Source organism: Protopterus annectens, chromosome 15.part0, assembly GCF_019279795.1.
Source record: "Protopterus annectens isolate FY-2018-M chromosome 15.part0, PAN1.0, whole genome shotgun sequence".
NCBI classification, from domain to species: domain Eukaryota; kingdom Metazoa; phylum Chordata; order Ceratodontiformes; family Protopteridae; genus Protopterus; species Protopterus annectens.
The window spans coordinates 490,952,703-490,966,379 of NC_056749.1; the positions used below are offsets into that span (position 1 = coordinate 490,952,703).

General features: G+C 46.4%; 1 protein-coding gene across 2 annotated transcripts in view; it reads left to right on the top strand.

Moving 5' to 3' along the window:
• Nucleotides 1–13,677, top strand: part of STAG2 (stromal antigen 2) — a 3,222,550-nt gene that overhangs the window by 123,667 nt on the left and 3,085,206 nt on the right. For both annotated transcript variants that reach the window (XM_044057319.1, XM_044057321.1), the window contains exon 2: nucleotides 10,231–10,309. In XM_044057319.1, coding sequence (XP_043913254.1) covers nucleotides 10,231–10,309 — 79 coding nt within the window. The remainder of the gene's footprint in view (nucleotides 1–10,230; nucleotides 10,310–13,677) is intronic.

The window sequence follows — 13,677 nt, forward strand, 5'->3', positions numbered from 1 at the left end:
ATTTCAGGGGGAATTATTCAGATTTCCAGTACTCTGTTGGAGTCCATGTCTGTTGACATTAAAAAGATGGTTTCTTCACAACTGGCCACCCTCCAGTCTTTATCCATTGCTAACATGAAATTGATTTCTTTTGCCCCGATGGAGCTACTTGATTGGCAGATTCAAGAATAGCCTGTTAAAGGGCATGCCTAGATGCAGCTTTGTGTTTTTTGCAGAGCCATTCAAGTCTTCTTTCATCAATGATCCCTTTGATGGATCCACCTTATTTGGTCTCGAGGTAAAGGATTCTCCCTATAGGTGCGAACAAAATGGAAAAACCTTCTCTGCAGTTGGAATCAGTTTTTCTGCCCCTCAAAGGACCATTTCTCAACCAGAGAGGCAGCAGAAAGATGTGGTTCAGAAAGTCAATCTCCTTCCAAGACTACTGTGGATAACGATTCCCTTGCAGTAGAAGGAGGGGGGGGGGACTTCTAATTGAAATACTAGCCTGCAACACCAGGGCTTCAGAGCTCCATTCTCTGAGAAATCCCTACTAGTGTCCTTGAAGTGTTACCTGACTGCAGCACTCTGGAGGTAGGTGGGGGAACTTTTACCCTTGCTTCTGAACGCCTGGATAGCCATTACAAAAGATTCTTTGGTGCCGAATATTGTATTCAAAGGTTATTAAATAACATTTTTCCTTTTCCCTCCAAAATGCAACAAAACAATTCCTGATGTTCCACTCAGAGGGAAGTGGCAGGTGTAGAAACACAACAGCTGCTTGAGGAGTGTCATCTGATCCCACCAGCCCAACAAGGATCCATAGTCTACTTGAGATTTTTTTAGTGCCAGAGGATTGATGACCCGAGATCTATTATGGATATCTGCAATCTATATCAGTTAGTGAAACCTCAGTCTGGATGATTCCTGTTAAATTCATCTTGCCACTGTTATGGATGGATGGTTGGATGTGCTCCATTGACCTCCAGTATGTGTACTTATCCTATCAAAATACACAGGCGCTGCCTTGAGATGACTAAGCTTCCGGCTAGGAACCAGTTACTACCAGTTCAAAGTAGTGCCTTTTGGTCTCATATCCCCCAGGGTGCTTGGAGGAGTTGCAGCTCACCTTAGACTGAATGGATTGTGGATGTTTCCTTACCTAGACTGGTTGCTGTCTGCTTCCACCAAGCCTCTACTGATTCAAGCCTGGGATTACTTGCCCCAGTTCTGTCTCCAGCTCGAAATTAATGTGAATTACATCAGGTCTCATCTCTACCATATGCAAACTCGAGTTTATTGGGGCTCATGTAGATACCAGGACACAAGTGGCAAATCTACCACAGACAAGATTGTACTCTTTTTAAGGAAGCAGGCATTACACATTCTTTCTCAATTTACTTGCAAACAGATTAATCTTGCAACTACAAGTTTGGTGGCAGATTCCTTGGTTCTGGTACCCTTGATTTGCTTTCACAAGTGCTACAAATGACTAGTGGTACAGTGGTCAGTAAGACACCATCCACCGACTCCTATTTGCTTCACAAACATTTGCAAACATCCCATAGAATGCTGGATCAATGCAGAAGTAGTTTTTCTGGGGTGTAATTCACGCTTCCCTCTTCCAAGGCCTTATTGACTACAAATGCCTCCTAACTGGGGTGGGGGTGAAGGGTATTACTTGGAAATGACAGTCCAAGGCACATGGTCCCAGACGGAGGCCAGTCTTCATATCATTGTCCTAGAAGAGAGAGCAATTTTATCATTGTTGCTGGCATTTCAAGATGTTCTCCCTCTAGGGATGGTTGCAGTTCAGAGAGACAACGCGGTTGTGGTCTGATACATCAACAAACTGGGGGACCCGGTCCTACCCACTGTCAGGAGGCAGCGAGTATGGCTGTGGGCATTCTCTTCCAGTTTAACTCTTGTTAGCGCATATTCCAGGGAAAATGAGCATGCTAGCAGACTAACTGAGCAGGTCCATTTTACTCCCTCATGTGTAGTGTCTCAATCAGTGGTGGAAACATTTCCCCACTGATGTCAACCATGATGCAAAGTCTTTGCTTCTCCCCTCAGCATCAAGTGCAGCAGGTATTTCACCCTGATCCTGTGTAGGGGAAGTTGGTGATGGACACTCTGCTCATGATTGGCCCTCAGGTGTACTGTACGTGCCCCCCCAACTCATCATTCTCAAATTTATTCAGAAAACTACTACAGAATAGCAAGGTTGTCTTCATTGTTCCATTTTGGCCTCACCCGGTGTGGTTCCCCTTCCTTATGGCATCAGCTAGTTCACCCTCCCTCACAAGAGCGGAATGCGATGAACGGCTTTTCCGATGAAATGCCATTCATTGAAGTGAGCTTTCTGATTTAATATAGACCTGCTGGATCCTGTACAGGATCTGCTGTCTCATCCATCTGTATTGCCTCACCTGGACGTATGTAGTAGGTCAAACTGACCACTTGGTTTCTCCACTTCCAGTGAAAAGCTAGAAGTTACAGGCTTTCTTCCCCCTGTTTGCCCTATTCTTGTACTTTCCTAATAAGCTTCTGCCAGAAATATTTATTAGTCATTTGCGAAAGATTTTCGATCTGGGGCCGTCAGACATTTAAACCCCTTTTCTACACCAATTCCAGCTGTTCTAGGTTTTCTGGCTTCCATATTCGACAATGAAGGTAGTTATTTGACACGGTGCCAAGTGGCTGATTTCAAATTTTCACATAGGCCTAAGGCATTCCTCTCTAACTTAAAGTTGTGTAAAGCTTTACGTAAGGGTACATGTCTACTACAGCCTCCAATTAAGACCCCCTATTCCTCCATTTGACCTTACACTTGTATATTTGTTCTCCAGGCTTTGACCCAGCCCCCCTTTGAACTTTCATCCAGGATAAAATTAAAGTTCTTGTCCTGGAAAACATTTTTTCCAGTTGCTGTAACATCAGCTAGACTGGTGTCTGAGTTGTAGGCACTTTAGTCCCAGTCATTTTACTTGATTTTTCACACGTGCAGCGTATCCCTTCGAACTAACTCTTCCTACCCAAAGTGCTGTCAAAAGACTATCTTAACCTGTCAAACTACCAGTCTTCTTTCCAAATATTTGTAACAAGGGGGAATATGTTTCATTTATTGGATGTTCACAGATCTTAAGACAAAGGGAAACACAACCATTTGTGTCCTTTTTCAAGACCAGATTGGGTAACGCAGTATCAAAAGTGACTATAGCCAAATTGCTTGCTGACTGCATTATCTCTGATTGCAGGAGCAAAGGCCCATCATTACCCAAACATCCTAAAGCACGCTGCGCAGTATCTGTGGCCACATTATCTGCATTTTGGTCCAAACCATCCTTAGATGACACCTGTGCAGCTGTAGCATGGTCCAGTGCTCATACCTTTACGACGCATTACAAATTGGACATCTTATCCAGGAATAGAGCAGCGTTTGGCTCCACTGTACTTAGGAATTTTCATGGACAAACCAAGGTTACTGTAGCTGGGGACTCTCCCGTAAGTTTAGAAACGGACATAAAAGATATCAGATAATACAGTTATGTACTCACCAAAACTCTGCGTCTGTGTTGTCTGTCTTCGTCATTCCTCAACTTTCCACCCTGCAGTTCCCATTTCCTTTTGACATTTTCCTGGTATGTCCTGAAGGGATACTCCTTATTAGTGTTGCTTGTTATGGTGAGTAAATAACTGCAGTTTCTACAGAATGCAGATGTAACTACTGCTAGATGTACACTTTATATTCATAGGTGTATAGTCTTAGTAACTTGGTATCACCTGAACCCGTCACGCTTTTATTTAAGCATTAACATTTGAGTTGGCATTCCTTCCTGTTTGTTCAGCTTTCAGGGGAGCAAGCTAAACTAGTTTGGTATGGAGTTATGGGCGGTCCAAGCTTAGTGCATCTCGGAGGAAGGGTGACATGTATTGCTTTACTTTCCAGTGATCGTACTGTCTGTCAGGGATGCAAGTGTGTGAATTTATTTTAACGTTTGTTTGCCAGGAAACTCCGACATGGAGCAAAGCCAATTTTCAGTGGAAGCCTGGGAGAAAATGCTACAGACTCATGTCTTTGTAATGTAGGAGGAAACTGGAGCACCTGGAGGACACCCACATGAATGCAGGGAGGACATGTAGACTCCGCACAAGAGGCACTCAAGCATAGAATCAAACTGGAGAACCTCTTGCTGTGAGGCGACAATGCTACCGCTGCACCACTGTGCCGTCCAAAGTGTGTGAACTGTGATGAAGTATGGGGCTGTTAGAGTGGTGTAGTCCCCTCACGCGTACGATGTGCTAGATGTCCTTCAAGAATGCAACTGCAGTCATAACATATGGGTTGTCCTGCCTCAGGCAGCCCTCGGTCGGCCGGATTCCAAAGTCTGGGTCCGAATTCGGCTGATGTCGCATTTTTCTCCGACGTCAGAGCGGCTGGAGTATATAAGCATCAGCCGACGCCATCTTCAGTCTTTCTTGCCACGCGGTGCCCGAAGCAGAAGCACTTCGCAAGTGCTGGTCGGTCAGCTCCTGTATTCTTCGAAACCAAAGTCATCAAAAAAGCTAAGTACCCCGTTGGGGACCTTTTCTTGCCTCAGCCGATGTCAGAAATTACTGAAAAAGTAAATAATTGTTTGTCTTGTGATAAACAAATACCTCATAAGGATTTCCACTCTTACTGCCTCCCTTGCCTTGGCCCAGACCACGACGTCTCTGCCTGTGCTCGCTTCAACAAGCGCACTCAGGCGCCGGGCGGAGTTCGCTGAAGACTTTTTCGGTGAAAAATTTGATTATACAATGCCGTCGGAACAACCGACAATGCAGACTCCTAAGAAACGAAAAGACCGGGACAGACATCCTCGGCCCGCGTCTTCAACTGACACCACGCCAAAACTAACCGCGAGTGCTCCGGTTCCCTCTGAGGCGGTTATTCCACTGCTCCGAACCGAAGACACCGCATTACCGATACCTCCGATACCGGAGGCCACTCCGACACCAGTTATTGATTTTCCTCCGGATACCGAAACCAAGGAAATGCCCGAGACCATTGCTGTTGATAAGGTAACTCCTGCACGTGGAGCGGCTAGGCCTCCCATGTCCATGTCTATCAAGGCCTACACACGTGCCAAGGCAACCAGCAAGTCCAAACATCTTACTGCTAAAAACATACCTCAGACTACTACTGAAACTCAGATCATGTCCATGGCCGCAGATGTAATTTCTCTGATCAGAGGCTACCAGGCCCATTCTAAGAGAGGATCCCAGCCTCCTCCTGATAAGAGGCCCAGGGTTGAACCCCCTGACGCTCTGCCCTCAGATGAAGATTCTGAGGACTCTGTTCCCTCTGAAAGCAGGAAGAGCCCTTCCAGACCTATGAGGATTCAGATGCAGAGGACTCCATTCCCTCGGCTTCCCTCCTGAGGATATTTCTTTTGGGGAAGTTCTGCATTCCATGAGGGAGCATTTTAAGTGGCAAGGCCAGGAATTTTCTGATTCCAGAAAGCGCCTTCAAACCTTTCTTAAAAAGCCTCAACACAGACCCTTGGCTATACCTCCTGTGCTTGATGTTTTGGATGATTTATACTCTAACTCCAGTGTTACCCCTGATACTCTTCCTCCTGCTCCTGTCAAGCCTGACAGATACTATAGGGTTCCAGAAACCCATTCTCATTTATTTAGGGCCCATGCTGTTGATTTAGAAACAATTTCCCAGGGGCCTAAATGGGTTTCAGCTACCACATCCAAAAATCCTTTGCCTTCCGACAGGGAAGCAAGGTCCTTAGAGAGATGGGGGAAGAAGGTCTACACCTCCACTACTTTATCTATGAGAGCTCTCAATTGTCTCTTTCACATGTTTCAATATCAGGATTTCCTGTTAGATGATTTACAGAAAAGTTTGGCCTCTTCTGAACCTTTAGATAGGAAGTCTTTGCAGGAGGCTATGCATAATTCTCAGCAAGTTAGCAATCATTTTTTGCAGTGTGGATATGATGCATTGGAGGCTTCATGTAGGGCAGCTATGACAGGGGCGGTCATTCGTAGACATGCATGGCTAAAAGAACAACCTTTACCAGATCATGTTAAGGCAAAACTTCTTGATGCACCCTTGGAAAAGAACAAGCTTTTTGGTGCTAATGCTAAAGATGTGTTAAAGTCCATTGAGGAAAAAGCCAAGTCAGTACAGACAGTCAAAGATTTCCTCCAGGTTCAGCTGCCCAGATTCAGCAGGAACTGGCCTTCTAAAAATTGGTCCTTTCCTAATCCTGAAAGATTTCAAAGGGGTAAAAACAGGCGTGCCCGAGGAAGAGGGCAATACAGAGGATCCTACAGGGGACGACAATGGCAACCAACAAACCAAAGAAGTGACACAGGGGTTTCTCCTGCCCCGCAGGGACAAGCTCAATGACTTTCCTCTACTTCCGCTGACCAAGGAGCAAACCGAAGGTCCTTTGGGCGGAAAATTATCTCTCTTTTCAAGAAACTGGCACAAACTGACAAAAGACAAATGGATACTGGACATTATAGACCACGGTTACAGGTTCCACTTTCATACCTTGCCAAGAAAACAAGGCATGCCAAACCTTCCACAAAATCAGAGGGCAGAGGCTATCAAGCAAATTTCTCTGCTTGCTCAGATCAAAGCAATAGAAAAAGTTCCACAACAAGAACAAGGTCAGAGGTTTTATTCAAGACTGTTCCTTGTTCCAAGAAAAGAAACTCAATGGAGACCAATACTGGACTTGTCCGCTCTAAACACTTTTCTCATAGTACCAAAGTTCAAAATGCTGACTTTACAGCAACTCCTTCCCATGCTGGGCAAGGGGTCTTGGCTGATTACTCTGGACCTCAAGGAGGCATACCTGCATGTCCCTGTCAGACACAGCTGCAGAAGATACCTCAGATTTCTTGCAGGGCCAGAGCATTATCAATTCTCAGCATTGCCATTTGGCTTATCTTCTGCGCCCAGAGTATTCACAAAATGCCTGGCATCAGTAATTGCTCATTGCAGGCTCCTGGGGATTCAAATCTACCCGTACCTGGACGATTGCTTCATACAAGCGGACAACAAACTAACCTTGACAAAAAACTTGAATTATGTCATACAATTGCTACAGGCTCTGGGATACACAGTCAACTTTCAAAAGTCAAGACTTCAGCCATCCCAGCAAATAACCTTCTTAGGAGCCAAACTAGACACAGCCTCTCAAATGGCTTACCTGACAGAAGACAAGCAAAAGAAGTTAACTCATTACTTCAAAAGTTTAGCAAAGCTCACCCAGATGACTGCAAGGAGTTTCCTACAGGCCCTGGGTTACATGGCATCCTGCATTCTCTTGGTCACACTAGCAAGACTACACATGAGAAAGCTTCAATGGTACTTAAAAAGCTTATGGTCTCAACACAGCAACAACCTAGAAGCAATTATTCCACTCATTCCATGTCTACAAAAGGAATTTCTATGGTGGGCCACAGTAAGCCAGTTAAACACAGGCATGTCGTTCAAAAAAACCTCTGATAACACAGACAATGACCACAGATGCCTCAGACCTTGGATGGGGGGCGCACATGGAGGGCAGATGTATTCAAGGGCAATGGTCCCCAAAGGAAACACATCTGCATATCAACCAAAAAGAAATGCTAGCAGTAATGCATGCCATCGAGGCCTTTGGACAACAACTTCAACAAGGCCACCTACTAATACGGACAGACAACACCACTGTGATGTGGTACATAAACAAGCAGGGAAGCACTCATTCTTATCCCCTTTGCAGACTGACAATGAATCTTTGGGAAGAATCACTGGGTCTAAACATACAGCTACAATCCCAGTTTGTTCCAGGCAAAGACAATGTTCTGGCGGACAGTCTAAGCAGGAATTTCCTGGACCCCCACGAATGGAGGCCACATCCAGACATCTTTATACGACTCGCCTCGAGATGGGGCAGGCCGGACGTGGACCTATTTGCCTCCCACCTCAATCATCACTTAAAGTTCTGCTCAAGGACATACCATCCACAAGCATGGAAAGTAGATGCCCTCTCATTCAACTGGAGTTCCCTAATAATTTATGCATTTCCACCCCTGCCACTGATGACCACAGTGTTATTAAAGATCAAGGCAGAGCAACCGAAGGGGATCTTAATAGCTCCAGACTGGCCAAGACAGCACTGGTACCCACTACTACTGAGCATATGTCACAACAAAACGTGGGCCCTTCCACAATGGCCTCAACTTTTGACTCAACACAACTTCAGGACTATTCATCCCAACATCCAGACTCTACAGCTAACAGCTTGGGAAATCCCATAAATAACCTCAGTTTACCTCTCTCCAAGGAAGTTCAGCGGATACTAACAGAAGCCCGTAGACCATCCACCAGAAAGGCTTACTCAGCCAAATGGAAGAGATTCAGCGTTTGGAATAGCAACAAGGGTCATGATGCATCACTTTTGAGCATCCCTCTCATTCTGGAATACTTGGCAGATATGTTACATAACGGACTCTCATACTCTTCCATAAAGATACATGCTTCAGCTATCTCAGCTAGATACAACACTGATCCACCTGTGTTTTCACATCCTTTGCTAAGGCAATTTCTTAGAGGAATCAAGAATATAAAGCCCCCAAGAAAGGCACCACTACCAGCTTGGGACCTTAATTTTGTCCTAGAAAAATTGACTTTACCTCCCTTCGAGCCAGCAGCTTCTGTGAAGTTACAATTTCTTTCCTGGAAGACAGCCTTCCTGCTGGCCATAACCTCAGCAAGAAGGGTTTCGGAATTACAGGCCTTAATGGCAATACCACCGTTCATAACTTTTCACAGAGACAGGGTCTCCCTACGAACCAACCCTACTTTTCTGCAAAAAGTGTTATCCAGGGTTTCTTTAAATCAAGCAATTCACCTGCCTACTTTCTTTCCCAATCCTGAGAACAAAGGGGAAAGACTGTTACATACCTTGGACATACACAGACAACTGCGCTACTACCTAGACAGAACCAAGACCAGTAGGAAGTCTGATCAGCTTTTTGTAGCTTACGCCCCTGGAATACAAGGAAAAGCAATTTCCAAACAGACAATTTCAAAATGGATTGGACATTGCATCAGATTCTGTTATTCCTTCCATGGAAAGAGTGTGCCAGCCAATGTCAGACCACACTCCACCAGAGCTACAGCCACCTCTACAGCTTTTTTAAGAGGGGTGCCTACAAGACATTCTAGAAGCTGCCACATGGAGCTCCGTGCATACATTTTCCAAACACTACAACCTCCCTTTATATTCCAGATCCAGAGCAGGCTTTGCTTCGGCAGTCCTGCAGGGATTGATAGCTACACCATCCTTTTCCTAGAGCATACCACCTCCCCCAGCTAAACTATGGTATTCAACCCATATGTTATGACTGCAGTTGCATTCTTGAAGGACATAGTACAGTTTTGTACCTACCATAAATGTAGATGTCCGATAGATATGCAACTGCAGTCGGGTTTTCCCTCCCTCCTTCCCCTCTATGCCTTGGGTCCACTCCTATCCCTATTATCCTTAGCTGGGGATATCTGTTATGGTGTATCTGTTTATTGCTTATTTATTGTCTGGAAACCTATTTTTGTCTTCCAATTTGATTACAGCCTTCATTGGAGGGCACCTGACATCTGGGGCAAGAAACACTGAAGAAGATGGCGTCGGCTGATGCTTATATACTCCAGCCGCTCTGACGGAGAGAAATGCGACATCAGCCGACGTCGGACCCAGACTTTGGAATCTGGCCGACCGAGGGCTGCCTGAGGCAGGACAACCCATATGTTATGACTGCAGTTGCATATCTATCGGACATATGCATTTATGGTAGGTACAAAACTGTACTTTGTCTCTTGACAAAAATGCTTTTTCCCTTTTTCAGTACCTCATAAAGTGACAAGATGCACATTCATTACAAGAATGTGTATGCAACCTTTCATTTATAGACGGCTCGTGCAATGTGATTTCTGTTGAGAATCTGAGTGATTATATGTGGATGTGCACCCACAGTGTATGCAAATGTGCCTATATGCATTTATATAGGTGGATGTAGTTGGGTACATGTATTAACATACACTGAGTTTGTGTTACTTAAACTGATGTGGTATGCGTCACTTTTTTGTAAGGTTTCTTTCAAACACTTAACAATATTCTTTATACTTTGAAATTAAAAAGTGCCCATTCATGAATGCTTTCCCTGATGTTTTTTTTATTGATTGTTTAATATTAGGGAATCTGAGACGCACTTTTCATCGGATACAGACTTTGAAGATCCGGAAGGGAAAAACCAAAAGCAAGGCAAAGGCAAAGTAAGGTTTAGACATTCTTTATTGGGTTCTGCATAAATCTTAATTGCTGTAATTTTCTGAAAATTGACTTGTGTTGTCTTTCGGCTTTTCCCAGTTAGGGGTCACCACAGCACATCACCTGTCAACTCATGACTGGCAGTGGAGTATTACGGTGTTGAGTTGCCAGCCCGGCGCCCAGCCATTCACAGAAGGTGCACGCACTCGCACAACACAAATGTTAAGCCCAAAAAAAAAAAGATGTTAAGTTGTCAATCTCGCCTTCATTCTTGCTTGATGGGTTCGGAGCCGATCCTCGGCTCCGACTCGGCACTTTGCTAAGCTCAAGAGTCACTTTTACCAGCTCGAGGCAGCCCCATATCTCATGATGCAAGGCGGTAAGTACCCAGATCTCGTTTGCCGCTTCGCTGATGAGGTCCTCCTTTTACCAGCTCCTGGTAAGTGTTTAAATTTAAACTGCTATTAGCCCCTTTTCAGATAAAAAGTATTTTTTCTTAGAAATCTTTCATTTTTAGTTAATTGTAAGCCCCTTTTTGACTAAATTTATTCTTCCTCCTTAATTTTTTTAGTCACCCCGTCAGGGTGTGTGTGTGTGTGAGGTTTTTACTGGTTATACTTTAATTTTGTTTGATTGGGACTGTGTGTGTACTGTTTTCTGTATCCACTATGCCCAAAGAGCAGAGGGTCTCAGGCTTTAAGAAGTGTGACTCGTGCTGTCAGAAGATGTCTCTGACAGACGGTCACACTTCTTGTTTATACTGCCTGGGACCTCTCCACCTGCAGGACTCCTGTGCAATATGTCACTCTTTTAGCCAGAGAGTCCTGCAGGAAAGTAGAAACAAGCTCATTTTAAGGGGACTCCTTAAACCGGAGGGCTCCCCGGCCAAATCGGCTCCGGGAAAGCCTTCCCAAGACTAAGGCCCCAGGCTTCTGTACCAAAGCCTTCAGCCTTGGCTCCGACTTTGTCGGAGTCGAGATCAGCTCCGGCTGGAGCCTATCTGACCTTGGCTAAATCTTCGGCACCGATGTCTATCGGTGCCGATACTTCTATGGTCACTTTGGTGCCAGTTCCAAGTACTGGCTCCGACCACCATGTGGCACAGGCTTCGGTGTCGGCGCCGACCGGCTCCGACACCGCTATTTCGATGCCTGCATCGGCTCCGGCTGGAGCCGATGCATCTAGATCTTCTCTCGGAGCTGAAAAGTTATCGGCTCCGACTGGATCAGTGGGTTTGTCGGCTCCGATGGTTCCTTCGAGGAAGAGGTCCAGGTCCCCCTCTTTGGAACCGATTCTGTCGGCTCCGGCCTCACCTCTTCTTTCGGAACGGGTCTCTTGGAGCCGATCATCTAGGTCGTCCAGGTTATCTGACCATGATTTAGAGCGGGTGGTAAGCAGATTATTAAAATCACAGGCACTGGCCCAGATGCTTCATAGTCCGTCTCAACAGACTACTATTAGTCCACACCCCCTTCAAGTTCCTCCTTCGACTCTACAACAGAGTTTGGAGCTGGAGTCTACGGGAATAGTTACGGCTATGGCTGAGGGGCAGATACCCCCTCCTTCTGCACCTTCAGCATCTACTCTTATCTCCTCCTCGAGACCTTCCTTGGAGGGATTCGGTGGTCGGGCTTCCCTGGTCTCCTCCGAGGGGGTGAGTGGCATCGGACCCTTGTCTGACCCTGCTCTTCCCCTTGGAGCTTCGGCCTTGGTGAGCTCGGCTCTGACATCTGCCTCGGAGCCTTCCCTTTCGGAGGGCCCGGGATTCCCAGTTTCTTCGGAACGGGTTCTCTCGGATCTCCCTGGGAGGGGAGCCTTCGAGGTGATGAGTGTGCTGGCCACTGGGCTCAGTCAGCAGTCTATTCCCTTAGCTCCTCTCTCTACAGTGCCTGTCGATATCTCTTCCATCTCTCTCGCTCCCGGACCCAGAGATCCACTGCCTCAGGTTTCCCCACTGGGAAGAACCCCCTCTTCCGAGGATTCTCCTGACCAGTCAGGAGATCCCCCGCGCAAGAGGACTTGTAAGAGGAAACACCTGGACTCCCCTGAGTCTACCACTTCAGATACCGACTTAGATGAGTCTGAGGGATCCCCAAGATCCCCCTCTGAGGATGTTTCTTTTTCAGACATCCTAGAACTCCTAAAACAGAGGGGAAACTGGCCCTCCATAAATCCCTCCGAGCATGAGTCGGTATACCTAGAGGCGTTTGGATCTCGACCCTCCACCTCCTGGGTGTTTCCACCTTTCGACCCCCTTATGGAGGTTATTGCTCGAAAGGCTTGGGCTGCTCCTGATTCTGTAGAGCCAGTTCCTAGGAGGCCGTCTAAATTTATTACAGCCCCTTCTGAAAAGCAATTCCTTACAAAAGGTGTCCCTGTTGATGCCATGGTGGTGGCGGCCGCCACTAAGAAGGAACTTGCAGATCCTTCCGTACCAGTCCATCCTCCTAATAAGGATTCTAGGACCATGGATAGGTATGGTAAGTGGATGTTCTCCTCAGCGACCTTTGCCATGCGTTCGCTGAACTATTTGTCACTTCACCAGACTCCAAAGGGACATCCTTAAAGAACTAGGTGAAGTAGTGCAGGATCCTACGGCTGCAGGGGCTCAAGAAAAGATTGCTTCTCAGCTAGGAATCCTTAATTCTATAGCTAACTCCTCCATGCGACTGATCTCGTATGCAGCAGATGGAGCGAGTAGAGCCGCGGGTACAGGAGTGGCTCTTAGACGTCAATCCTGGATGCGGCTCTGTAATTTTCCAGATCCCTTTAAGGCGTCCTTCACAAATTCTCCCTTTGATGGGTCAGCATTGTGTGGCCCTCAAGTGAAGGATACATTGACCAGGTGTGAGCAGGACGGCAAGACTCTTTATGCCGTAGGGGTCCGTTTTTCCACCCCCTCTAGACCTTACCCCAAAGGTCAGAAGGGCGGGAAAATGTGGTTCCGTAAATCCCAAGGAGTCACGCCAGACGCATGTGGTCAGTTTACCCCTAGAGGCAGAGGGGGTAATAATAACAGACGCCGCTCTAGAGGCAGAGGGGGTCCACAAAACCAGGGAAGCAGAGAGCCTCTCTCTGACAAGCCCTTCCAGCATCCCTGAGATGTTGCCCGGCTGTCCATCCTTGGAGGCAGTCGGGGGAAGACTATCGCTGTACCCAGAAGCCTGGCGTTCCCTCTCTCAAGACAGATGGGTACAGTCAATCATATCCGAGGGTTACAAAATTCCTTTCGAGGAAAGTCCTTTCACTCACAAAAATTCCCTTCCAGATATGCCACCCGGTCTAAGGGAAATTGCAAAGTTAGAAGTATCAAAGCTTCTATAAAAAAGGGCCATTCAGCCAGTTACAACAGACCATTCAGAGCCCGGAATCT